The sequence below is a fragment of the Camellia sinensis genome, chromosome 4, assembly GCF_055761805.1.
Source record: "Camellia sinensis isolate YWXY chromosome 4, ASM5576180v1, whole genome shotgun sequence".
NCBI lineage: Eukaryota > Viridiplantae > Streptophyta > Magnoliopsida > Ericales > Theaceae > Camellia > Camellia sinensis.
The window spans coordinates 165,508,542-165,536,451 of record NC_138964.1 but is presented as its reverse complement, the minus strand read 5'-3'; the positions used below and the strand labels follow the sequence as shown (position 1 = coordinate 165,536,451).

Genomic DNA, 27,910 nt, shown 5'->3' with positions numbered 1-27,910 from the left:
GTCGAAAAGGGAGCTTGGGAAGAGGACAAGAGGGGCCTTAGCGAGAGGTCGTTGCTAGAGTAGGAATGCCATCGCCGTCATCACCTCGGCCTCCTTTCCCATTGCCGATCAACGCTGACGACCCTATCCCTTGATTGCTTTGTTACTGTAAATGTTTTGGTTGCTTTGTCACATTATTGCTATAATGTATTTGATTGCTACGTTTAATTACTTCATCTCCCTACTTCCATTTCATATTGGCTTTTGATGAGTTTAGTTAATATTGTTCCATGAATCAAAAGGATGTTTGATGAACCCAAAATAATTCAATGAATCCTTGTATATATATTGTTCTCATATAAATATAAATAATATATTTACAATGTGTATAAATATTATGTTTGGTCAGGGTTTCATATTCGTTGGAGAAGAAGATGATGAAGGGCATATATGTCGTTTAACAAGCATTTTGACTTTGATTTGCAATTTTTTTCATTGCCCACTCTATATTTTAGTGTGTACAGAACACTTTCTGTCATTTGTCATTTGCAAAATGATAAAAATGGCGAGTAGGTGTATTAGCGATTTGTAAATGATAGGAGATAAAGTATTTTTAGAGTGAAATTATGCTAGATAAAATAAATTTTATCCATATATGAATAAGAACTAGTTTGGTTTTAATTTTTTATTTTTATTTTTTTAGGAGTTGAATAGTGATTGAATATGCCATATTTTTTAGAGATTAGGCTTGCGTAGGAAATCTCAACCACGTGCACTAACAACCTATCCTCATCCTCAAGTATTGTCAAATGCAGAAACCCCCACCTCATATCCTCATCATGTCATAAAAGGCCTAGTCGATTAAGTAATAGCAAATGTAAATGAAAATCTCATCTGTATAAAAGAAGTACATTAAATCCAGATCTATATCTATTCTATGGATTGCCAAAAAGAAAGAAAGATGGAGATTGATAGCTAGGATAAAGAGGCTCTGTGAATGTGTTGTGAGGTTTTAGGGATTGGAATTTGGAATGCCCATGGCTGCTGCTACAACTGCAAAGCTTGCGCAGCCACCAATCCCATCTTGTTCCCAAGTGGTCCCTCAAATGGGCACTAGTATGACAAAGATGATGATGCTGATGATGATGAGAAGTCATAGGCCATTCTCAACCACTCAATCAATGAAGAAGAAAAGTAGTACAAGATTTGGAGTTGGAGAACAGAGGAGAAGGAGGAGGAGCTCTTCTTCTGGCTGCTTACTTGGAAGTGAAGAAGACCAACAACATAAAGTAGCAGAATCATCATCATCAACCCCCACACCAACCCTTATCAAACAAAACCTTTCTCTGGCATTACAAGGTATACCATAGATACCCACATAAGTTTCCAACCACAACTTATTCTCTTTTTTTTTTTTCTTTTTTTTTGATACAATGGTTAATTTAAAAATGTTTCAAACAAAGGTATAAACAGAGGTATTTTTGGAGTTCCATCTGCAAAGAAATCTGAGATTGAAGGTCTGGTCAAGCTGCTGGAGTCTATGAATCCAACTCCAGACCCTACCCTCTTTCTAGACAAGGTGAAACTTCTTAATCCCCATTACTTCTCTGCCCTCCAATTTATTATGAATTTTTTAGAATACAAACTCAACTTCATTTTCAACTTGGTAGTTGATAATTTTAAAATAATTTTTTCTTTTGTATTTTTTTCCTAAAAAAAAAAAAAATTGGAAAAAAGCTGGGTGGATGCTGGAAGCTTGTTTATAGTACGATAACAATCCTGGGATCAAAAAGAACTAAGCTTGGGTTAAGAGATTTCATCAGTTTGGGGGATTTCTTCCAAACCATTGATGTTAGTCAGGTAGCATATCTTCTCAGACTTGTCTCTGCTTGTTTTTTACCCATCCTAATTAAACAAGGTTTTACAATTTTTTTTAGGGGAGATTAAAACAAACAAAAAAATAGAATGTATAAAATTTATAATAAAGTGTGAATCATTACTCACAATAACTTAAAAACATCTCCACTCTATTTGGTTTTTAATTTTTCAAAAACAGTTTCCGAGTTATTTTTTTTATTTTTAATATTTTAATTAATATTTTTTACTTTTAAAATTCACTTAATCTAGATACACTTAAAAAGTATAAAATTTGTATCGAAAAATACAAAAATTAGTTAATACAAAAATTCGGTATATTTTCATTTTTTTTTTTTTGCATTTATTGAATTCTTATTAGATTTCTTCATAAATAATTTACATTTTAAGTATGTTTAAATTAGGTAAATTTAAAAATTAAAAAAAAAATCTATAAAAAATTTCTAAAAATAACAAAACACGAAAAATAATAAACTCAAAAATTGCTTTTGGCTAAAATATATATATGCCTTGGATTTTTTAATTGGAGGCCATCTGAATTATACTTTTAGGACAAATTACGTTAATAGTCCTTGTATTTTGGTCTTTGTGTCATTTTTGTTTTTATAGTTTCAATTGGCTCAATTTTAACCTTAAATTTATGACTTTGTCTCAATTTACTCCAATTTCTTACAATTGTTAGCATTTTTAATAAGAAATATGCACATAAGTGACATATATCATGTTTTTCAAGACAAAATTAAAATTGTTCAACTTAGTGAGTTAATTTCAACCAATTCAGTTATAATTTTTTTTTATCTCAAAAACACTAACGGTTTTATCAATTTGATCAAATTGACACAAAATTCAAAATTAAGAGTCAAAATTGAGTGTAGCGACTAAAATGACATAAAAGACAAAATGTACAGACTATCAGTCTAATTTATCCATATTTTTATTAGGATGGCTTTCAATTAAATTCCAAAGCACAATTCTATTGGGTTAATTTTAATTTTATTTTTTAAATTATCAATTTTATTTATTTAGTCTCTAAATTTTTTATTTTAATTCATATAATCCAATTACGAACCGTTTATCCAAATCAATAAGTTTAATAGGCAAAAATATAATTTTAAAATTTGCATAACTTAAATCATATAATTAGACATACATATTCTTACTTACATCTACAAGCAAATACACATGTTCTTCTCCACTCTTTATTACAAACTAGTGAATAAAAAAAAAAGAAAATGAGTTGGACCCTCTCAAAGAGGCACCCTCTTAACCTCCTCTCTCTTTAAATGGCCAATTTTTCTTTTTTCTTTTTCTTTTTTTCCTTCTCCATCAATCACCACCCGCCACGTGTGGGGGGTTGATTGGAGGCGGTCTCAATCACTTTCCAAAAAAAAAAAGAGTATTTGGTTATTACGGTTTGAGTTGTCCAAATTTGGAAATGGCCTTCTTACTCGTCAAATTAAGTTCTAACAGACACTGATGTGGATAAATGTCTTCAATTGGACAATAGTAACTGAAATATAAATATATATATATATATATAAAATTAGGAATTAAATGGATAAAATTAATAATTTAAGGATGAAATATATATATATTTTTTAAAAAAGGCAACAGTTTAACGGAATAAAATAAAAATAAGGGTACTCACCTCAGAGGCCGATTTTAAAAAAATTTGAGCCAATAAGTTCAAATTCTATTCTTTTGGACTCAAAAGAACAATTATAATTTGAAAAATCATTTTATCCCTGCATAATTTATCTATTTGTTCACTTATCTGTCCTGTGGAGAAATTCTATGTCCACACATTTAATTACCTTTGTGCACATATTCTCTTAGTACACACACTTATTAATTTGATTATTAATTAATTTTCTTAATCCACACAATGAAAGTTACAATTGTACTATTTACTCATTATCATTGTACACACATCATTCAACTCTCTTTTTCATATACTTGTTCAGTTACCCTGCTTTCAATTTGTAGACTACCATTCAAGACCATAGTGTGAAGTGAAGACAAAGTCTTCCAATAAAGACCCTGTTGAACCTCCATTAAAAATACCATTGGAAATCCTTCAAAATATTGTTGAAGATGAGGCATTTTTCTATTTTGTTATTACATGTACTATTTTCAGATCTTTGTGCACTCCATTGCCATAAAACCCTCACTTTTTAAAAAAAAAAAATTATTATTTTTATGTTTTTTGGTTTGGGGATTTCAGCATTGATTTTCCAAAATTATACATTTAATTCAAAACTTAACTTCCGAATAAAAGTGATTAGTTCGACAAATTTGTTCAAAAAAAAATAATGAAAACTTTCGGCAGTTAATGTCTGAATATAATGAAATAATTCGACACTAGTTGTCCGATTGAAAATTGCGAAAGGAAAAAAAAAGAAAAAAGTTCTGCACAAAAAACTAACATTTTCATCACTAATAGAGTATAAATATAGAGATTAAAGCAATATAAAAGTTGTTATAAAAGTATTGCTTTGCAAGCAATAGAGAAGTATAGAGTGTGTTGCAAGCAAAGTAATAACAATGGAAAAAAATAGGGTTTAGTTTTTTTTATTTAAAAGATGTATATTGAGATTTTTTATTTTTAAAAGATCTGTATAGAAAATATTTTCATATAATATTATAGGTGCTAGTGGATGTCCATTATGGTCATTTAGTTTAGGGTATAATTACCGTTAATATAATATTTCATCACTAAGGTAATTAGATCTGTGGAAATAAAATTTCCTGTCCTCTTATTATCTATATATCCATGTGTTATTTTACTATTTGTCCATATGTCACATATCTGTCCATCGAACCTATCTATATGTCTATATCATCACCACTACCATTGTTGCCACCAGCTACTGCCAGTAACTTTTTCGACGAACTTTTCTGACAATAAAGGCATAATTTGAAAAAATATATATTTAAAAAATAATTTATCCTTCTCACTAAATAATTCCATTAAATACTTCTTCATCATAAAAAACACTTAAAACTTTAGACCAAATAATATATGACTTCCTGTCCAAAATAATAATAACAATAATATATGACTCCGTGGGTGTGGACTTTCCACCGATTATCCCTAAAATTAAGCCAAGTCTATATTATTCATGCAATCCATGGCTTTCTAGGTGCATACATAAGAATAGTGGTGTTTATTGGTCGGTTTGATTTGGATCGATATTAAATTTGGATTGATATTAAATTTGAAATTAATCTAATTATGATCGGTTTTAAATTTTTGGATTCAAAATCAAACTAATTATGCACTAGAATCAACCCAATCAAATCCGATGTAGCTCAGGTAGGTGCGAGCTGAAACCACAATTCCACCACACAGAAAATAAGTGAATCAATTAATAATAAATAATTAAAATAAACAAGTATCTAATATTTAAACATAACACAAATAAAATATATATATATATATATATATTATTTAATACCTATCAACAATTGTAAATAGCATAGTAGAGTCCAACTCAAACTTAAATATACCATGAAGACATTTCAATATAAATAGAATTTTGCATTTTATATATATATATATATATGTATGTATAGGTTCGGTTCTTGAATTGGTTTGATTTAAGCAAGTCCTAAACCGAGACTCAATCCAATCCTATCGGATTGATGGTTTGAAAACTAAAACCAAACTAATGTACTCAAAAACCGATCCGAACCGAACCAAACCAACCCAAAAGAGTTGGGTTGATTCAATTTCTCAATTTACAGGTATGTTGTACACCCCTTCATATGAATATAGAGTAAAATATCAATCCGATCCAAAACAAGTCTAAATTTGATTTCATATAAAGAAATTAAAAATTAAAAAAAAAGTAGATAATATGTTAAATGTTTTGATATAATTTTGTGAGTGGTTAACTAAAGTTTGAACATTTTTGTGGTGGGAAAATGGAGGGTAAAGCAATTAATGCGATCATGTTCAATGTAAGGGGTTTGAATTTGTTCAATGGACAGCTCAAAATTGAAGCCTCCTTCAATATTGCATCCAACTCAGTTAAGTCTCTTCTCAACTTGCTCTTCCTCTTCCTCTTTTAAATATATATATATATATACATATTTCTTGTTTCTTCAACAAATTCAATAGACTTTATCTCATGACATTAATAACCAAAAACCATTTTTGTACCAAATCTTACACAGAGAGTTGACATAAAATACTGCAACTCCACGATCACCCCGAGCCAGGTATGCAAGGTTCAAAACTCCCATCCATGTCAAGGAACTAACTACTTAATGCAACTCTTGCAATCTCACACAAAGAGGCTTTGGACGAGCTCTTCTGTTTTGCTCCTTCAAGCTCAATTACAAGTTTATTATTATTTTTAATGAAAAACCAATTAATATAATTCAGCTGTGTTTGGGAAACCAATTTGTAGTTGATGAATGTCTTCCGGAAAAACTATGATCTTCTGCTTGACATCTTCAATCCGGAGGGCTGGCTTGAAATCACGTATCCTTTTTTTTGTTCTGCTCTGCTCTGCTTGTGATCATCGACTCGCCTTACATTAATTTGGTTTTTAACTAGCTAATATATATATATATATATATAGCCAGGGTTAAATATGAACATGTGGACAAGATACTGGTTCCTTAATTGTGGCTGTGGCACGTAGATATGTTGATGATACCCTGAGGATCGGGAGGGAGATGATAAGGGCAACATCTTTATACTTGAGAGATATGAAGAGAACAAAACTTGAGGAGCATTTTCTTTCCTTGACAACTCAGCTACCCAAAATGGAGAGAGTTCATTTTTTGGAGCACTTGGACTTGTCACTCACTGATACATTTTTACATACATAAATTGAAAATATTGGAGTGTGAATATTACATGCCTGCAATGGTGAAGAGGCTATTCAATTAAAATTTTCAATTTTTAGGTTCGATTTAGTTAATTAACCCAATTAACACATGAATAATCAAGTGCACATGAACATAAGATTTTACGGAAAAAACTTGAAAGGGTAAAAAATCAGAGTCCAAACACTCATGAGAAATAAAAAAGCACTCGCTTACCGATTGACTGCTCAGTGATCACTTGTTGCTGCTTGAAGTGCGATTGTTGGCCAATTGATCACTGATCACTGCTAAAAACGCAATCCCCACTTTGATAGGGCTAGGATTGCACAAGTTTTCTAGACAGAATTTTGCATGGGATTCAAACTCTTTTTTCCAAAAAACCTTTTTCAAAACATTTAAAACATGTATGCAATCCTTACCTAATGCTGTGTTTGGTTGATGGATTTGGGGAGGGATTTGGAAAGGGAAATGGAAAAGGCGTGTAAAAGTAGGTGAAATATAAGTATATTTTATTCACATTTCACCAAACTTTTCTCAATCCCTTTCCAAATCCTTCTTCAAATCTTCCAACCAAACACAGCGTAAGAGGGTAATAGAGGGTAGCTTCCAATCTCGATGTGCAGGGTCGACTGAGTGTGCTAAATTACAAAAATACCCTCACACATTTAAACTGTCCCATTACAACTGGTTTTGATCACAAAATTAGTATTTCATATTTCATAACTGTCCAATTTTTCAATGATAATACAGTAGCATTTATCTTAAATATAAACATTTCGGCCTGTATTCCGTACAATGTACAATATATATAATGGAAAGATCACAAACATTGCTAGTCCCTTGCTGCCATCTAATAACTTGTGCTTCATATTTAGTGTCAAATTATTGCTTCCTTCAAATCAAACCGGCATGCTCACCCCACCACACAATACAAGATTTTGCTCCAACCCAAAAGCGCATCCTCCTGTTCTGCTACTTATCTGTCCCTAAGTTGCTTCGGGTCCCTGACATGTCGAATAATAACTAGTGTGTTCATGTTATAATTGTTGGAATGGTTATAAAATTCTGGATAAAACCAGAATTTTTTCCTAAGTTCGGTCTATTTTTTAGGTGGGCCCCGAGTGTCGATTTACTCGGGTCAAAGTGGTAACGCGTTTTATGCCGCGTTGTGATTCACGTGGTATATTTGGTTGCTCAAAACCATTACCGAGTGAATGGGAAATTGAAGCCAAAGTGTGCTCCATGGAAATGGAGTTTTGGTGGAAATTCCTTAAGGTTGTAAATTGGCTTGTCCCACATTGATTTGGTGGGAAGTTTTGAAAGGGTTTATAAGGCTTAGGGTGAGATACTTGGGGTGTGCCCTAAGGGGTACCCAAGTGTTTTAGAGGGAGAGGTTATGGGCAAAATGGGCTAGACCCATTGGACCCAAAAATCACCACACGCGCGTCGCCGTCCGGTCGGGCGGGCTGGGCTTGGGCGCTGGTGTGTGGTTCTAATCTTTTTGGGCCAAAAACATTTGAATTTAATTTTATTTTTTATTAAAATAAAATCCAAAATTCAAATTAAATTGGTTTGGATTTTTTTTTTGTTCATCCAAACAGGGCCCTTCCCGTTTTCAAACAGAAATAAACTGTTTTGGAATTAGTGCACACCCAAACAGGGCCCTTCCCGTAATTGCTATCTGTTTGAATTGTTGAATCTGTTTGAATTCAAAACCCAACAGGTATCATACCTGTTCAATTCAAAACCAAGAGCCACATACCTGTTCAATTCAAATCCAAGAGCCACCTTCACATCTATAAATAGGACCACCCTTATTTGATGTTTTCCATTCAGAAATTTCGTATTTCACTTCTGCTATTTATATTCTTCATCTTGCTGCATTTTATTTCCAAAAGAAAGAGTGTAAACACTTAGTGTGTTCGTAAGGCAAACAATTTGTAGTGCTGCTATTGTTTGTGGTAAGATCATTTCATCCTGGGAGATAGACGTCCAAATTCTGAAAGCACCGTGGAGAGGACGAATCTGTCTTAAGGACACAGTGTCAAACACTGGACTTGATCAGAAAATAATTCAAAGAAATTAAATCAAGTAAGTTATTTAATTTATTTTCAGTGTTGTTGTTATTTATTTAAATCAGATTTTAACTTTGTTTTTGTAACAAAATAAAATCTGGTTTTATTTATTTATTATTATTTCGAGTTTGATTTTTGTAATCAAACAAATTCTCTCCTTTTATCTATTTCTTTTATTCTTGTTGTTGTTTTGTACACAACAGAATTTAATCTTTTTAAATACTGTGAAGATTGTCCAACAATAATTACAAACATGTAGGATAAATTCCCATTATTGGATTTTATGATTTAATTATTTGTGTAAATAAGAAGCGCATACCCACTGCCTTTTGTGCTCTTGCTTTTGCTCTTCAAATTTCAAGCATGGAAAAAGGAGAAAAAAATTGGACAAAACCTAACTAAGCTGGTAACAGGGGCACAGTAGAGCAAGTCGAATAAGTTTAATTGAAAACTGAGAGATATACACAACCCACACCACACGAAGGAAACTAGTTAAAAATTGAAATCTTCATAGACAGAGACAATAGCAAACAGTTGCCCCTAATATATATATATATATATATGAGTGAACTTGATGCCTTTCTCATTCTCTCATGCTATGATCTCCAAAGCCAGTGCCTCCACCCATTTCCACACCAACACAGTTCAGACCAATAAATAATAACATATTAACTGAAAGCCGCAAGTGTAAATTTGACCAAACCAAAATTTTGACAAATGCAACCACAACATATTGACCCATAAACGAAAGCCACCTCACATGTTTCTATATGTACCTGAAAGTTAAAGAAAACACATTTTCAGCTTCTTCAGAGTAGAATGAGCACCTCTTCCATTGTTCTATTGATTTTCATTCAGAACAAGCACCATGTTAGACAGTTACAGAATGAGACAATTGTTGGACAATCTTTACTGTATTACGAATAAATTATGTTTGCATCCTTAACAACAAATAGAAGAAATAAAGAAAAGGAGAGAGATTGTTTGATTACAAAAATCAAACCAAAATATGAAATAAATAAATAAAAACAGATTTTTATTTCGTTACAAAAACAAAATCAAAATCTGAAACAGAAAAAATAATAAAACAGAAAGTAAATTAATTACTAACCTTATGTATTTATTGAACAAAATTCTGATCAAGTCCAGTATTTACCACTATGTCCTTAAGACAGATTCATTCTCTTCACGGTACTTTCAGATTGTGGACGTTTATCTCCCATGATAAAATGATGAACTGCGAATAATAGCAGCACTACAAATTATTTGCACAACAAACACACTTTGTGTTTGCACTCTTTCTTACAGGAAATTAAATGCAGCAACATGCAGAGAGAGCAAGCAGAGTTTGAGACAGAAATTGAGTAAAAAAACCAAATGAGAGACTGCCAATTTATAGATGGCATGGTGGCCTTTCAATTTGAATTCAACAGGTATGGTACCTGTTCGGACAGATCTGGTTTGATTTTCAAACAAATAAAAAACTGTTTTGGGTTTGAACAGATTTGGATTTGTTGGACAGATATGGAACTGTACAGAAATTCTGAAGAGGTGCAAAAAGATTTGAATTCAAAAATTGAAATTAAACTAGACAGATTTTCAAAATTAATTTCGAATTCTGGACAGATTTTATTTTACCAAAAAATAAAATTAAATTCAAATGTTTTTGGCCCAAAAAGATAGGTATTGGGCCTGCAAGCCCAACCCCACACCAGTGCCCTGCCCTGCCGACCTATCCGACGGACAGCGGTGGCGACACGCGTGTTTATTTTTGGGTCCAATGGGTCTAGCCTAATTTGTCCATAATCTCTCCCTTCTACAAATTTGGGGCCCTCCCCAAGTTACAAACTCAAGCCTTATAAATCCATAAAAGTTTTTCCCACCAAACCAATGTGGGACAAGCCTTAAATCAAACCTTAAGGAATTTCCACGAAAAACTCCATTTCCATGGAGCTTACTTTGGCTTCAATTTTTCATTCACCTGATAATAGTTTTGAGCAACCAAATATACTACGTGAATTACAGCGCAACATAAAACGCATTACCACCTAAAAAATAGACCAAAGTTGAGGAAAAATCTATTTTTCCAAAACTTCCAAAACCCATTTCTAACAACAATTCAATACAATCATGAACACTTCAATTTTTGTTAAAATTCATCTAAAGCACTTTTCAATAATTAACAACATCAACTCTTTACAAAAGGTTCCTCACATATTTTCCTATTATGATCACCCATCTGGCCACATCAGCTGCACTTAATCAACTTTTTAAACTCAGCATGAAATGCGATTCTATTTGTCTTCGGCCTCCTAGTTAGCCTGTTACTCAAAAAAGGTAAAATGACAGCAACTTCCATTGAAAAGTTAGGTTTCCCAACTGTCGGTATTGGCGTAATAGATTTTGAGTAACATTTTCGATACAAATCAGCATAGAAAAACTATTCAATAAACACATTCAAATCTTTCACACTTTTCTGAATTGCAGCTACCGCATACTGACATGGAAAGCCCTTAATTTGCCAATTACAACAAGAACAATTACACAATCCAAGATCAATGGTTATAGATGGAAATGAGTGCATTTCAAAAATGTTCTCAAAAAAACAACTAACAATCTATGTAACAATGGGAAAGTCTATAGTATATTTTGTTAAAAAATATACGGTATATAGAAAATCAATGGTTAAGATTGAGCCACATCATTAAAAGTGACCTGCTAAACAGGTCACTTTTTATAGTTATAAGCCAAAATCATATTTCTTCATAACTATAATCAAATTGATCATAACTTAGTCATAACCATATCTCATAACCAACAATATTTTTTTCATAACTAATATCACATATTTCATAACCAACACCATTTTGTTTATAACTAATATCACATATTTCATAACCATAATCACATTTTTTAACTAACCCCTTTGAATCATAACCAACATCACATATCTCATAACCACTAGTCATATATCTCATAACCAACACTTTTTTTTTCATAACCAACATCACATATCTCATACCCACTATTCACATATCTCATAACTAACACCCTTGTGCTCATAACCACACTACTTTGATCATAACCAATATCACATATCTCATAACTATTACCCATATGAATCATAACCACATCTTATAACCAACCACTTTGAGTCATAACCAATATCACATATCTCATAATCACTAGTCACATATCTCATAACTAACAACCCTTTTACTCATAACCACACCACTTTGATCATAACCAATATATCATATCTCATAACCACTAACACATATAGTATAACCAAACACCTTTGACATCACTTTACTCATAACCAAAATTACATATCTTATAATCACTAATCAAATATCTCATAACCATTAACTACATATCTCATAACCAACATCTCATGTATCATAACTACTAATCACATATCTCATAACCACACCACTTTGATCATAACTACTAATCACATATCTCATAACCAAACACCCTTTGACTTATATCTATACCACTTTGCTCATAACCAAAATCACATATCTAATAATCACTAATCATATACCTTATAAGCTTTACTCACTTATGTCATAACCTCATCTCATAACCAACACCATTTGCCTCATAACCAACATCACATATATCATAATCATTAATCACATATCTCATAACCACTACCTACATATAGGAGTGTAAATTTGGCCCACGAGTTCGCGGCACACCCCAAGTCCAATCGCGCCCTAAGTGGACCCAACTAGGCCTGAGCCTAAGTCCAACCTAAGACCCTGGGCTACGTGTTCTAGAGCTCGGCCCGACTCTGGTGTGTTATGGAGTGTGACCCATCTCGTAAGCTTGACCCGAAATTTTTTTCCCCACTTGGCCGACCCAACCCCAACAGCTCCCTGCCCCTGTTAGTGCAACGGTCAAAAATTTAAAAAAAAAAAAATTGATATAGTCATATAATCGTTAATTTCACAAACAACCAAATTTTATTTTTTTATTTTTATTTATATATATATATATATATTAACCATTCCCTCCCAAGTCTTATAAATACCACCATTCTCTCATTTTATTTCTCACAAACAAATTTGTCTCTCAAACTCTCATTATCTATGAATTCTCAACTCTCTCAATTAATGTTGAAGTATCATCCCTAAGTGACAATTGCAATTGATCACCTATCTCTATTTTAGATTTATTTTTAGTCGTAGTGTCATCATTAAATATAAAAGAAAGAGTAATATACAAACAATATACTTTTTAAAATATCTATATACACTTATAGACACACACACACACACATATATATATATATATATAATTTGACTAAATTTTAATAAAAAATATGTTGAAAAAAATTATCTATGACGTGATTTTATTTTGTTCTACTAAATAAATTTTCTCCTAAATTTTTTTCCCAACTTTTCTTCGTTTTTTTCTCTACTCTATTTTCTTTCCCTTAATTTGTCCTACTTGTACCTGAGTTTTCTTTATTTCTTACTCAGACTTCTTTATTTCGTTCAAATTATCTAACGACCATTGTTGATAGTTCTTCTTCACTGGATTCTTCCTCTCTGTACTCCTATGTCTCTGCAATAGATCCTTGAACTCGTCACTACTCTCTGTCTATTTCAACACTATTCATTCTGGTGATATTTCTCTATCTAGTAAATGCATCTATCTCAAAACTCTAGCTCTTTCACATTAATATGTCACACATACACAAACCTTTGGGCGTAGTTATGATTTAAAAGGTTTTGTTATCATCAATTTGTACACGTGTTATAGAACTGTCGAAAAATGAATATTACGCATTTTGTTGTACTGTTTTGCTAGCTCAGTCCTCTTTATCCCTCAAGCATCTCTCTCATTCTTTACTGTCATTGTAGATATCTCCGACGTTCCATATCGGAAACGACAGCACATTTGATGTCATTTTCACAGGTGATAAACCCCGTTTAGTCTTTCTTTCTCATATTCCCTTTCCTCTCGCTCTACTAGCTAATCTTCTCTAACTCTCATTGTGATTGATGTTATAAAATTTTTTAGGTTGGTTATGGCATTTGTGATTTGTAAAAATTTTGATTTTTTTTATTATGGCAATTAGTGGTGAAGTTACGTATTTTATAATTGATGTTATTAAATTTTGTGAGTTGGTTATGACATTTGTGGTTTTTAAATTTTTTAGATGTTTTGTGGATAGTTACATAATTTTTGATTAATGTTACGAAATTTTGGGAATTAGTTATGATATTTGTGATTTTCTATAATTTTAAACAATTTTGTTATGCCAATTAGTGATGGCTTTATGTATTTTGTGTTTTATATTTCAAAACTTTGTGGCTTGATTATGATATTTGTGGTTTCTAAAATTTTAAATATTTTTATTACGCCAATTAATGATGTGATTATATATTTTGTAGTTGATGAGCAAAATAGTCTTTTTTTATTAATTTTACTTAATAAAAATAGATGAAGGATTTATATTAAAAATAAAAAATAAAAATTTCGGTATAAATTAACAAAATTATAAATTAATAATTTATTTTATTATAAGACTCTATTCATAAATGCTTTAATTTGGTTTTTTATAATGATTATTACATAATTTCGGCTCCATTTTCTCCAAAAATTTGGAACAAACATCCAAATTTTGTCAAAATCAAAATTCCCTCATTAATTGTTTTTGACAAATCCCTAGACCCTTTCTTTAGCCCAAATGAGAGAGAGAGAGTAATTTCTGAACTTGGAGTGTGTTGTGAGCTCGTGGGCTAAATTTACACCCCTATATGTGAGTAATAGTTATGAGATATGTGATTAGTAATTATGATATATGTGATGTTAGTTAGGAGGCAAATGGTGTTGGTTATGAGTTGTGGTTATGGCATAAATGGGTAAAGGTTATGAGATATATGATTAATGATTATTAGATATGTTATTTTGGTTATGAGCAGAGTGATGTAGTTATAAGTCAAAGGGTGTTTGGTTATGAGATATGTGATTAGTGGTTATGAGATATGTAATGTTGGTTATAATCAAAGTGATGTGGTTATGAGATATGTGATTAGTAGTTATGATATATGTGATGTTAGTTATGAAATATGTAGAGAATGGTTATGAGATATTTGATTAGTTATTATAAGATATGTGATTTTGGTTATGACCAAAGTAGTGTCAAAGGGTGCTTGGTTATACCATACGTGTTAGTGGTTATGAGATGTGAGATATTGGTTATGATCAAAGTGGTGTAGTTATGAGCAAAGCGGTTGTTAGTTATGAGATATATGACTAGTGATTATGATATGTGATGTTGGTTATGACTCGGGTTGGTTATGAGATGTGGTTATGATTCATGTAGGTAATAGTTATGAGATATGTAATCAATGGTTATAAGATATGTGATACTGGTTATGAACAAAATGGTGTGGTTATGAGCAAAATGGTGTTAGTTATGAGATTAGTAGTTATGTGATATATGATGTTGGTTATGAGATATGTGACTAGTGACTATGAGATATGTGATATTGGTTATGAGATATGTGACTAGTGACTATGAGATATGTGATATTGGTTATAGGATATGTGACTAGTGACTATGAGATATGTGATATTGGTTATAAGATATGTGACTAGTGGTTATATGATATGTGATGTTAGGACTCCTGAACTCCTCTGATTTTCTTTGCCCTCTTTTTAATAACCGGTTACACCAGTTGCTAATTCAAAATTAAATTATTAAAATAATTTAGTTATGCGCTAGTTATAAAATAATATAATATGTATAAACAACTAAATATAATTAAGTTATAAGTTAATATGATAATGATTATGATCTATATGATATTAATGGATATCCAAATATAACATAGCATCACCCCAAAACAATAATAAAAACAGAAAACAAAGCTTCCACAACTAAAAAAAATACAATTAGAATCACATTCAACAAATCTGAAAATATATATATATCAAATATTGTAAAGAATCGTAACAAAGAATTGTAAAGCTAACCTGTTTCGACACAAATGTAATCTCATTGCAAAGAATTAACAACAACCTCAAACAAGATCTTCTTTTAAACCAGATTTGGCAAAAATCAATACAAACTCCTTTCAAATTAAATTCTCTAAATGAACAAAATATAGAATTGTAAAAAGGTATTTATAAGATTCAAGTATTTGAATGAAGGGCAAAAAACGGAAAAGAAAAAAATATCAAAAAAGCGCATAAAATGATCAATTCTAACAAATTTAAAACACTAATGCTGTGTTTGGTTAGGGAATTTGAGGAGGGATTTGGAAAGGGAAATGGAAAAGGTAGGTGAAATATGAATAAAACATGCCTAAATTTCACCTAGTTTCACACACCTTTTCCCTTTCCCTTTCCCTTTCCAAATCCCTCCCCAAATCTTCCAACCAAACACAACATAAGAGACCCCCAACTATTAAAAACATTTTCACAATCCTTAAACTTATACATCCCCTATGCTTTGATATATGAGTAATATATCAAATTTTTTTTTTACAAAAAATGATTATTTTGGATTTTTTTTCCCCACTAATGTGTATTTTATGATTTTCATATTTTATCTTAAGAAATGAAATTAGGTAGGAGAGCTAAATTAAAACACTTTTTATATTCAAATTGATATGATTTAAATATTAAAAATAAAAATAATATAATTTTTTACTTTACATTAATTTTATAATTGAGTTTTCATATTTATTGTAACTTTAATGGTATCTACCAACGAAATTAAGTTTTTATTTTTTAGATAAGAGAAACAGAACAAACCAAATTAAAGTTGGAGAACCAAATTAAAAAAAATATATATTTTTTAATAGATTGGGAAAATTATTAAAGAATGAAGCTTTGAGTACCAAAAAAAAAAAAAAAAAAACAGGTAACCCTACTCTTTATAATTGTGTTCTCTGGGTATTGTGGCATCAATCGCAACAAAACACTTTGCAGCAGCTAATCGAAATTCAAAATCGAAAGAGAGATTCGGAGTGTATATAGCGGTTCACTATTTAAGCCTTCAAATTGGGAATTGGTTGTTGGCTGCAGAGGTTTCCCTTTCTTTTTCTGCGTAAGTATATATGTATATGTGTGTGTAGGAGCTTAGAAGGTAATTAACAATGGGGGATGGTAACAGCAACAACAACAACAATAACAATAGGGGCATTTCAGGGAACAACAATAGCAGTAGCAATAGCAATAGCAGTGGTAGTAGTCGGCCTGAATGGCTGCAACAGTACGATCTGATTGGGAAGATCGGAGAGGGAACATATGGTCTGGTATTTCTAGCGAAGATCAAATCCAATCGGAGCAAATCCATCGCTATCAAGAAATTCAAGCAATCCAAGGACGGCGACGGCGTCTCCCCCACTGCCATCCGCGAAATTATGGTCCGAAACAACAGGGGCATCCCTCTTTCTCTGTCTATTTTTTAATTAATTTATTGTGTTTGCTGGTTATGGGGTTTTGGATGAAAACGTGCAAACATTAATTTTGACTCAGAAAAGTTCAGCTCTGCTAGGTATTGTATCATAGGCTCGGTTTTTTTTAGAAAAACAGAAAGAAAAATAAAAAATTTCAAGTCTCTTTTGGCTTTCCATGTATTGGGTGATTAATGTAATATATTTTTTTGGGTGCTTAATATTGTTAGAATTATAGGGAAAGAAGAGAATTGTATTAATACTGATTCCTAACTATTACTAAGGTCGTTTATTTATAGATGTACAATAAATTAATATAGCATATATTGGTGAACAAGAAATCCTAAATAAGGAAATAGAGAAAATAAGGCAACACAATATTTTTGGGAGAATATGTATTAGCATCCCCTCAAAGTCAACTAGCTAATTCAACTTGAGTTTGGAAAGTGAGACAAAGTAGAGAGCAACAGAGATGTTGATGGAGGCGGTGGTGGTGGTGGTGGTGGTGGTGGTGGTGGTGATGCTGCAGCAAATAAAAGAGGTTTGACTTCATTATGATGCTGTCCTGTTTGAAATTTAGCGGAGAGACAAGGAACGTGTGTGTGCGAGATTTGAGAAGAGCCCACCCAAAGTAGAGAGATCATAGAGTCTGAGAAGTTGGAGAAAACAGTGAGTAGATTCCGGAAGGCCAGGACACACAAGGTGAAGAGTTTGACAAAAATAGTTAGAGATTCAGGGTAAAATTCAAATGTGGAGTGTATGGAAGCACTTGAGAGAGATTTGAGGCAAAATCCTAATGAGACGAGCCAATGCATGGTTAGAATCTGACTAGGATTTCTCATGTTAGGGTGAGCTAGTTTATGGTAATGGTTGGACAAACAGAGAAGACAGAGTCCGTCTGCATTGCATGCAGCAAATTGCATCTAAAATGATGCTCTTAATTAAGCACGAAGAGAATACAGTGAGCCCAATGAGATAGGTGGTGGCTCACAACAAGGATTGATCAAGATTTTTGCCACCGGGAGAGTGTATTAGAATTGCACAAGGCCACTAGGCAAAGAATCACTAGTGTAGGTGATTAAAGACTAAACATGATTTTCCTCCCAACGGAGTGCAAAAAAATGCACTAGAGAGAGTCCAATATGTCTAAAAGAAAATTTAGATGATAAGTGAAGTCCGTGAAAAGAGACAAATATCTTGAGAGAGGAGAAACACATATAGAGTCAAAAGTATAAAAAAGATAGTGAAAGTGGATAACAAAAGTATGTTTCTTTTGTTCTTATTTTTTATTTTTTAAATAAAGATGAAGGTGGGGGACATGCTTGTGTATTTGGAGGAAAAAAAATCAGTGATAAAACAGAGGGAGGATCTCTTAATTGAGAAAAAAGAGAGAAAGGGAGAGAACTTAGCGAGAGATGAGAGAGGAAAGAGAGAGTTATTGGAGAGGGAAAGGTCTTAATGATCCCTGAGTATGTAGGAGTTAGAGTAAGGTTAAAGAAGGACAAAGCTTCGATGAGGAAGTGAGGATGTTCTTAGTGACGATAATTGCCAGAGATGGTGGTTGGAAAAAAATGAGGGATGAGAGTTCAACAAAAAGACCATCGATTGTGGTGGCCAACACACTAAAGATCTAGTTAGCATTGGCAATGGCAGGGAGGACAATGAGTTGCTATTAATTGTAAGTTTCAAAGGGAGAGAGAAATGTGAGTCAATTGAAGAAACCAAATTGCAACAACTGAAGGGCAATAGGTGATGCTGTGCTTGTGGTAGAAGTGAAGGCAAAAGACAAGTTGCTGGAAGTAGCTACAAGTGATGGTTTTTGGGAGGCGACCTCTATTGAGGAGTGGAACCAAAGGAGGCCAAGAAACTTATAGGAGGTGGTGATGCTGGTTATGAAGGAGAGATAGCAAGGGAGATTAAGCACAGCGATCCAGTTGGCAGAGTAGATGAGGTAGCAGCCAATGGGGCTATTGCTAGGAGTCATGCGAGGAGGGAATCTTTGCATTCTAGTAGGTCGGTGCCAATAATGATGAGGTCGATGTTGGAGGGTTTGATCGCTACACAGAGCAGATTGAGAGGTGAATAGAGATAAGAGCGGTTGGACCTATGGGCTCGAGTTGCTTGATGGCAACATTGCAGATGGAGTGGACAGTTGGAGAAGACTATTGCATCGATTTGTGCGAGGTGGCAACCTAGTGTCAACAATTTGTGCAAGGTGGCAACCTAGTGTCAACATGGTTGAGTTGATCACGACTGAGGGGGTTAAGTTGATCACGACTGAGGGGGCTGAGTTCTAGTTGGTGAATTTCGACTTACACGAGGATCCAATGGATGGGGGCTCAATAGGCAGAGATGACAAAGAGGTTGGTCATTACCCACCAATTAAGCACAATGCATAGGGTTTAACCGAAGGGTGGCTTGATACCATGCTAGAATTACAGGGAAGAAAAGAAGATTGTATTAAGACTGATTCCTAACTATTACTAGAGTAGTTTATTTTGAGTCTTAGAAAAGAGTGCTAACTAAGAAACCTAGCCTAGAGCAGTGTCACATGGACTGCTTACTTCTCCTAATGTACCCAGTTCACTGAACACTTCTAAGAATGGGCTAGAAAGTACGGACACTTCTAAGAAGGTAAAGTGTTGTGTCATGTCGGACATTGACACGACACGACACTCGTCGAACACTTTCCAACAATTCGATAAACATGAAACACATTACAAGTTTGAATAAATTAACTTGGAATCCAATGATAAAGAAAAATAATATAAATTTATACTTATTCTCCTCATTTAGTCTTTAAAAATTATTATCTGACTTAAATATTCATATTATGGCATATAATAATTATTTACCCTTATATATGGCATATACACTAGACTAAATAGTAAGGAGGAAGAGAAGAAGATATAAAAACTTGCTAAGATAAGAGAGAGGAAAATAATAGATTTTAATCCGGGTAAGTGCATCAAGGGTGAGGACGTTAACGTGTGGGTGAAGGATGAAGAGATTAAAGTGAGGTAGAAGAACTATTTTGAGAAGTTGTTAAATGAGGAACATAGAGGTAGGTCAAAAGGGGAGAAAATAGACAATAATAAGGAAAACGAAGACTATAGGTTCTATCGTAGGATTAGGGACTTTGAAGTAGAGTTTGCATTTAAGAAGAAGAAATTGAATAAGGATTTAGGACCAGATGATATACCTATTGAGACATGGAAATGTTTGGGTAAGAAGGGGGTTGTTTGGTTGATTAGGTTATTTAGCAAGATTTTGTTGACTAAGAAAATGCCAGAGGAGTGGAGGAAGAGTATTTTACTGCCAATATATAAAAATAGAGGAGATGTCTAGAATTGTAATAACTATAGAGGAATCAAGTTAATGTGTCATACAATGAAAGTGTGGGAGAGAGTGATGCATTGTGAGATATAACAGAATTGTCAGACAATCAATTTGGGTTTATGCCTGGTAGGTCAACAATAGAAGCGATCTATCTTTTGAGGAGAGTAATAAAAAGGTATAAAGAAAAGAAAAGAGACATTCATATGGTTTTTATCGATATTAAGAAAGTATATGATAGAGTGTTTCGGGATATAATATGGTGGGTGTTAGAGAAGAAAGGGTGACAAAATGTTACATTAATGTGATTATGGATATGTATGAAGGTGTGGTGATCACTATTAGATTGCCTGTTGGAGAGATGAGCGAATTTTCAATTTCTATAGGGTTACATCAAGGATCAACCTTAAGTTCTTATCTTTTTGTTTTTGTTATGGATAATTTGACGGGCAATATTCAGGATGATGTGCCATGATGCATGCTTTTTGCAGATGATATCGTGTTAGTGGATGAGACTAGAGAAGGAGTTAATACTAAGTTGGAGATTTGGAGAAAAGCACTTGAATGTAAAGGATTTAGAATAAGCAGAACTAAGACATAGTATATAGAGTGTAATTTTAGTAATAGTCACAATGGAAATAGAGGAGAAATGAAGATTGAGAATCAAGAACTACCTAAGAGTGAATATTTTCGTTATTTAGGATCGATTATCACAACGACTGGGGAGATTGGGGCGGATGTGGTCCACAGAATTAAGGCGGGGTGGCTTAACTGGAGGAGTACGTTTAGAGTATTGTGTGATAAATGAGTGCCCATTAGACCAAAAGGGAAGTTCAATAGAACGACTATTAGACCAGCAATGTCGTATGGGACAGAAAGTTGGGCAACTAAGAGACAACATGTGGAGAAAATGAGTGTTGTAGAGATGAGGATGCTATGGGGAATGTGTGATAAGACTAGAAAAGACAGAGTTATGAATGAGTATATTCGAGAATGGGTAGGAGTAGTACCCATAGAAGATAAGTTGGGAGAGAATAGATTGAGATGGTTTGGACATATACAACAGAGACCAATAGATGCAGTAATGAAGAGATGCGATTCAGTGACGGTAGATGATAGTATTAGGGGAAGGGGTAGACCTAGATTGACGTGGCTAGTGTAGTAAATAGAGATATGAATCTCCCTAATTTGACTAAGGAATGGTCTTGGATAGAGTCAAGTGCAGAAGAAGGATTCATGTAGCCGACCTCATTTGATGGGACTTAAGGCTTGACTTGGCTTGGCTTGGTTTGGTTTGGTTTATATATGACATATAATAAGTACATTATATATTTTGCACGATCTCCCATGTGTTCTACATATTTTGAAAATTTGCTTGTCGACGTGTCTGTGTCCGTGCTTCTTAGGGTATGGGATGTGTCCAATGCCTAAAATAGTCGCTTAAAATATTCTAAGTTTTACAATTTTTGAAGAAGAAGAATATCCTATTTTGTAGTAAAGAAAACTGTCCAGCCTCTGACATGAATGAGAGATGAAAATCCCTTTTGTCCCTAAATCCCTTATAATTTAAATTATATTAATAATAATTTACAACATCTTATATTAGAATATCATACAAATATGATACAATGCACAAGATATTTTAATATTTCAGACGTGTCTACATATCTGTACTGAACTTTTACGTACATGACCAAAATATCCAAATATTTAAGTTTAGGAAGATCTGATGCTTGGACACATGTGCACCCAATATTCATACTCAAGTCTATGTAACATTGGCCTAGAGTGGTGAACAAGAAATCCTTATTAAGGAATTAGGGAAATAAGGAAAAATAATATTGCTGGGGAATAGAGATTAACTAATATGAATAGAACCACTAAACTTCGACTAAAAATTTTAAAAATAAAAGAAAAAAGCTAAACTTTGCCAAATAATTGTATAACAGGCACAAATTATGGTTTTATTTTTATTTTTAAATTTGGAAAGTGATATATATATATATATATATATTCAACACACATATACATAAACTTCTATATATGTATGTATTTTGCAACGGTTCAAAGTTCATATTTTTTTAGTGCAAAAGAAATTTGTTAAACCTTGGTTTGGTTGCTGAAAGCTAAGATGAAAGAATGATGAATCTTTGGTCTTGTTTTTTTAGTTGGTCTTTGTTTGGTTGCTGCAAAAATGGTGGAAAAATGAATAGAAATTTATGTTTCGAGGGCTAGCATTGGTTTTATTTCGATTGGATATTATGGAAAAAGTTTGTTGTATGAGGATTAGTACCTTAAATAATAATTAGCTTCCCCTGGGTTGAAAGGTAACAATATTAGATGCCAGTCTTGCTAAATTTGTAAGCTTATCAATTATTACTATGGTGATGACTTATCAAGCACTTGTGAAGTGGATAAGAATGAGGTTTGTACTAGGTTATTTTTTTTTGGGGAGCAAAATCTACTTTACCCCCATGTGGTATAGTCCTAAGTTGACTCACTTGACCCACCTTATAACCCCATGTGTTTTTGGACTAAATTGCTACCGTTAGATTTTCCGTCCAAAATAATAGAATGTGTGGCTCACGCACCTTTGTTGACAGTGTGGAAGAAAAAATATTGGTTAAAGTCAAATTTTAATATGAAAAGACAAAATAACCTTGTCTTCATCTTCTGCTTAAACAAATAACCCTAAACCACCCACCCAAACCGCCACCTCGTTACCTATATATTATTCAAATGGAACCCAAATTGTGTATTGTTACCTTTGTTTTTTTGATTCCTTTCATTCACAAGCCCAAATTGTATATTGTTACCTGAATATATCAACATATCTATACATATAAAAAGGAGTTTTGTTTTGTTAGATTTATAGTAGATTAGGAGTCTTGATTTACAATAGATTAGTAGTCTTGTTATCTTTCATTCATTCAAATGGAACTCAGATTATACACATAGATTGATATGTGTAGATGAGGAGTCTATGTGATGCTTGCTGCAGGAAAGAATGGAGAATAAGATGAGTTGGCTTTGATTTTGAGGGACTGATTTTTAAAAAGAAGATGAAAGTTTGCAATCTATTGTGGTCCACCACCTCCTTTCTCTTTGTTTTTTATTTTTTACTTTTGCCGTAGGAATTGGTTTGGTGAGAGGATGGCTGAAAAAAATGGAATTGGGGGTGGAAGACAAAGTGTATGAATGCCTTTTTACAAGTAAAGTTAACAGACTTAGTGTTTAAATTTAGTCCAAAAACAAATGGGGTTATATAGCTATTTTTAGAATACTGGGGTAAAGTGTTTTAAGGCTATACCATAAGGGGAAAAGTAGATTAAATTTTATGAATTTTAATTTGGTTACTATTCTTTTATTTCTTCAATATATTCATTGCAATAAAATGGAGCATTGCTAGAAAATTGAAATCTAAGAATAATTCTCTTGGTAATGGTTGATTCCATTTTGTGAAGTTGAGAATATTCTTACTTGTTAATGATGCAGTTGCTTCGGGAGATAAACCATGAAAATGTGGTGAAGCTTGTGAATGGGCACATCAATCACGTCGATATGTCGCTCTATTTGGCTTTTGATTATGCTGAGCATGACCTTTATGTGAGTACATGTTTCTTGAGGTTGATGCTTATTGAAATAAGTTTCCTTTGGGCGATGTAATATTTCTTGCTTTCCTGTTCGAGTCCATCAATTGTAAGAAAAGGGTTTGATATATGCGTGTTTTTGGGAATCCAATTGGAGTGTGCAATTTTGTGCTCTCATGAAAAGGCAATTGTTATGTTCTAACATGTATATGGGCACACATGCACCGGCTTATGTTAGGATGATTTGAAGTGTTATTTTATGTTGGCCTTTTCTTTTGCATTGAAGCAAACTCAAGTTCATCTTTTAGTACTCTAGTGTCACAAAGTCATATGTTACACCTACAACTCTGATATATGTAGCTAGTTGAGAAGAAATATTCTGGAAAAAATAATGCTAGAATTGAAAAAATGCTAAAAAATGCTATGAATTTCTCCAATAATACTACTTTTATTTAGCGTTTCTTGAGGTCTTCCTGTTTAGTGCTATTCCTTTTGTGTTTTTGGTTAGTAGTTTGGTAGTTAACTCTGATTCCAATCAAGAAACGTGTTTATGTTTCAAATATACCATGTCACATACTTGGTCAGAAGATGCATATATGCAATAATGTGAGTGTGTATTGTTGCTTCAAAATCTTGAAGAATTTTGAGAACCTTTTTGTGGAAAATTTTCTTATTTTGGCGAGGACATTGAATGATTATTAATAAAATGACATTGGAAATAATCAAAATACGTTGCATATGTTTTTAAAATTTATTTTGATAGTCAAAATGATTCAGGAATTTAGGGGGAATGTTGTTGTAAATAAAGATATTAGTGGAAATGAAGTCTTGTAGAATGAACTCTTTTTATTCAAGCTCTGAGTTTTTTTTTTTTTTTTTTTTTTTTTTTTTTTTTTTTGGGTGGGATAGTAAAATTTTACTTTGTCACTAAAGTTCTTGGTAATTAACAAGGGGAAAGAAGATCTCCACTTATTTCATTCATTTAGTGCTTGCGGGGAAGTATGACCCACAACAAACAAAGGGGGAAGGCTTGCTTCTTGTATTGTAGCCCTATTTTAGTAGATTTGGCTTGGTAAGCTAAAGCTATTTAAGTAGGCTCAAGAAGGTTAGGCTTGTAGCTTCACTTAGCCAAAAAGCCTTACTTTCACGTTGAAATACTGAACTTGTCCATGCCAACAAATCAACTACTTAAAATATGCCAACTATTTTATTTTTTCTTGTTCCAACTAATCTTTATGGTCAGGTGGTTGACGAGGTCCATCAAACATAGATTCAATACGCAAAGAAAATTTCAATAAAATCAATCCTTTTGATCTTGATGAAATAGTCTATTAGTAGCAATCACTGGCCTATTCTGCTGGATAGTTGGGGAATTCGGAGTGGTCCTTGGCCTTTTCAGTTTGAGAATATGTGGCTTCATTCAGATAGCTTCGTTGATAGGGTGGGCTAGTGGTGGGAGTCTTATGCTGTTTTGGGTACTCCTAGTTGTAGGTTGGCACATAATTTGAAGTTGCTTAAGCAGATTTGAAACAGTGGAATAAGGAGGTATTTGGTCATTTGGAGGGGCAAAAGGCATATGTGTTGGCGCAATTGCAGGTTCTGGATGTTATTGAGACCGATAAGGATTTGTCCAGTGAGGAGGTTCTGCGGAAAGAGAGGATGCGGGGTGATTTTGTTTGGATTGCTCAGATAGAAGAGATTAGTTTTAGACAAAAGTTTAGGTGTTTGTGGCTGAAGGATGGTGATCTCCATCGAATGGCTAATGCTCATCAGCGAATGAATCAGATTGGCAAGATCCATGTTAACGGGATGGAGTTGTTGTCTGATGAGGAGGTGAGGGCAAGGATTGTTGGCTTTTATCAGAAGTTCTTCAGGAGGATAGAAGAGGAGTTGCAGTCGGGGGTCAAGGGTTTGGATTTTGGTGTGATTTCTGATTTGGATAGTTAGGCTCTAGAACGACTATTTTCCGAGGAATAGATGGTCGGTGCTTTGAAGGGGATGTGTGGTGATAAGGCTCTGGGGCTGGATGGTTTCACATTGACATTCTTGTGAAGGGGAACATGATGGAGACAATGGAGTAGTTCTATCAAACAAGTCAGTTTGAGAAGAGTTTTAATGCGACCTTTATTTCTTTGATTCCTAAGGTAGGAGGGGCCAAGGACATTTGTCAGTTCAAGCCTGTTGGTTTGTAGGGGAGTGTGTACAAGCTTTTGGCTATAGTTTTGGCGAATAGGCTTCGAGTGGCGTAGGGTCAGTGGTGTCAGAGTCCCATAATGCGTTTGTGGGGGGGTCTCTAGATTTTGGATGCGGTTTTGGTGGCTAATGAGTGTGTTGATCCTCGATTTTGGCAAGAGCGCTAGATGTGATTTGTAAATTGGATATTGAGAAAGCTTATGACAATGGTAGTGGAGAATTTTTACTGTCTGTGATGGTGCGTATTGGTTTTGGGTTGATATAGAGGTGGTGGATCCAGTTTTGTGTTTTGACTGTGCGGATGTCGGTGTTAGTAAATGGGACACTTGCTAGTTTTTTTTCCAAACCTTTCGAGGGTTGTGTCAGGGTGACCCTGTTGTCCCCTTTGCTTTTCTTCTTGGTTATGGAGGCGCTGAGTAGGTTGTTGTTTTGGGCCATGCAAGGTGGTTTGTTGGAAGGTTTTCGAGTGGCTGCTGGTGATGTGGATCCATTTGTTATCTCTCATCTTTTGTATGCTAACAATGCCTTATTTTTTGTGGGGTTGAGTCGGAGCAGTTGGGGAATTTGCATTGTGTTTTGCTGTGTTTTGAGGCAATTTTGGGTCTTTAGGTGAATTTGAGAAAGTCATATTTGATTCTGGTAGGGGATGTGGATCAGCTTACGACTTTTGTGACTATTGTGGAGCGTAAGGTGTCTGCTTTGCTGATGTCATATTTGGGTTTGACATTGGGGACTTCTTTTAAGGGAAAAGGGGTTTGGGATGGGGTGTTGGACATGGTTCAACGTCGGTTGGCGAGGTGGAAGAGGCAATATTTGTCCAAGGGTGGGAGATTGACTTTGGTTAAAAGTGTGTTGGGTAGTATTCCGACTTATTTTATATTGGTGCACGTGATTCCTGTGTCGATGGCTTGTCAATTGGAGAAGTTGCAACGGGATTTCCAATTGGGAGGAGGTGGGGGGGAGTTTAGGTATCATTTGGTTAGTTGGGATTGGGTTTGTCGCCCAAAGCAGGAGGGGGGTTTGGGGTAAGATGGTTGTGTACGTTAAATTTAGCTTCGTTGGGAAGTGGCTATGGTGTTTTGCGTGGGAGAGGGATTGATTGTGGTGGCTATTAAGTATGGGTTGGGAAGGGGGGAGTGGAGTACAGGGGATGTGGAAGGTCCTCATGGGTGTAGTCTTTTGGAAAGGTATTGGGTTAGGGCGGCGGAAGGTTTGGGATCATGTCCAGTTTCGGGTGGGTATAGGTGATAGGGTACGATTTTGGCAGGATCGGTAGTGTGAAGTGGTTGCTTTGTAGTTTCGGTTCCTGTTGATTTTTCGTTTGGCGATGGATCTTGAGGCTCTGGCGGTCTTTTATATGGGTGGTGGCAGTGATGTGGTAGTTTGGAATGTTATGTTGTGTCGGCATGTTCAAGAATGGGAGGTTGGGCAGATGGTGGACTTATTGAGTTTTTTATATGGGGTGAAGGTTGGGGAGGTGGGGGAGGATGCTTTGGTGTAGAGGGGGCCAGATTTGAAAGGTGTTTTTTCGGTTTTATCGTATTATTAGGATCTCTGTGGGGATGTGGAGGGGGAGTTCCCGTGGCACCGTGTTTGTGTT

At 34.0% G+C, this 27,910-nt stretch overlaps 2 protein-coding genes across 2 annotated transcripts in view; both read left to right on the top strand.

The window, feature by feature from the left end:
• Positions 1–9: 9 nt before the first annotated feature.
• On the top strand, positions 10–6,759 carry LOC114274130 (Plastid-lipid associated protein PAP / fibrillin family protein). Its single transcript, XM_028215996.2, is given in 8 exon segments — positions 10–1,338; positions 1,443–1,558; positions 1,717–1,839; positions 5,788–5,886; positions 6,034–6,078; positions 6,270–6,343; positions 6,507–6,537; positions 6,540–6,759. Coding segments are annotated over 8 exon segments (870 nt in total). The 5' UTR covers positions 10–1,010; the 3' UTR covers positions 6,594–6,759.
• A 9,773-nt stretch (positions 6,760–16,532) lies between these two features.
• Positions 16,533–27,910, top strand: part of CDKE;1 (cyclin-dependent kinase E;1) — a 46,385-nt gene continuing 35,007 nt past the window's right edge. Inside the window, exons 1-2 of the mRNA XM_082922573.1 lie at positions 16,533–17,161; positions 24,023–24,133. Of these exons, the coding sequence (XP_082778699.1) occupies positions 16,892–17,161; positions 24,023–24,133 (381 nt within the window). The 5' untranslated portion in view covers positions 16,533–16,891. The remainder of the gene's footprint in view (positions 17,162–24,022; positions 24,134–27,910) is intronic.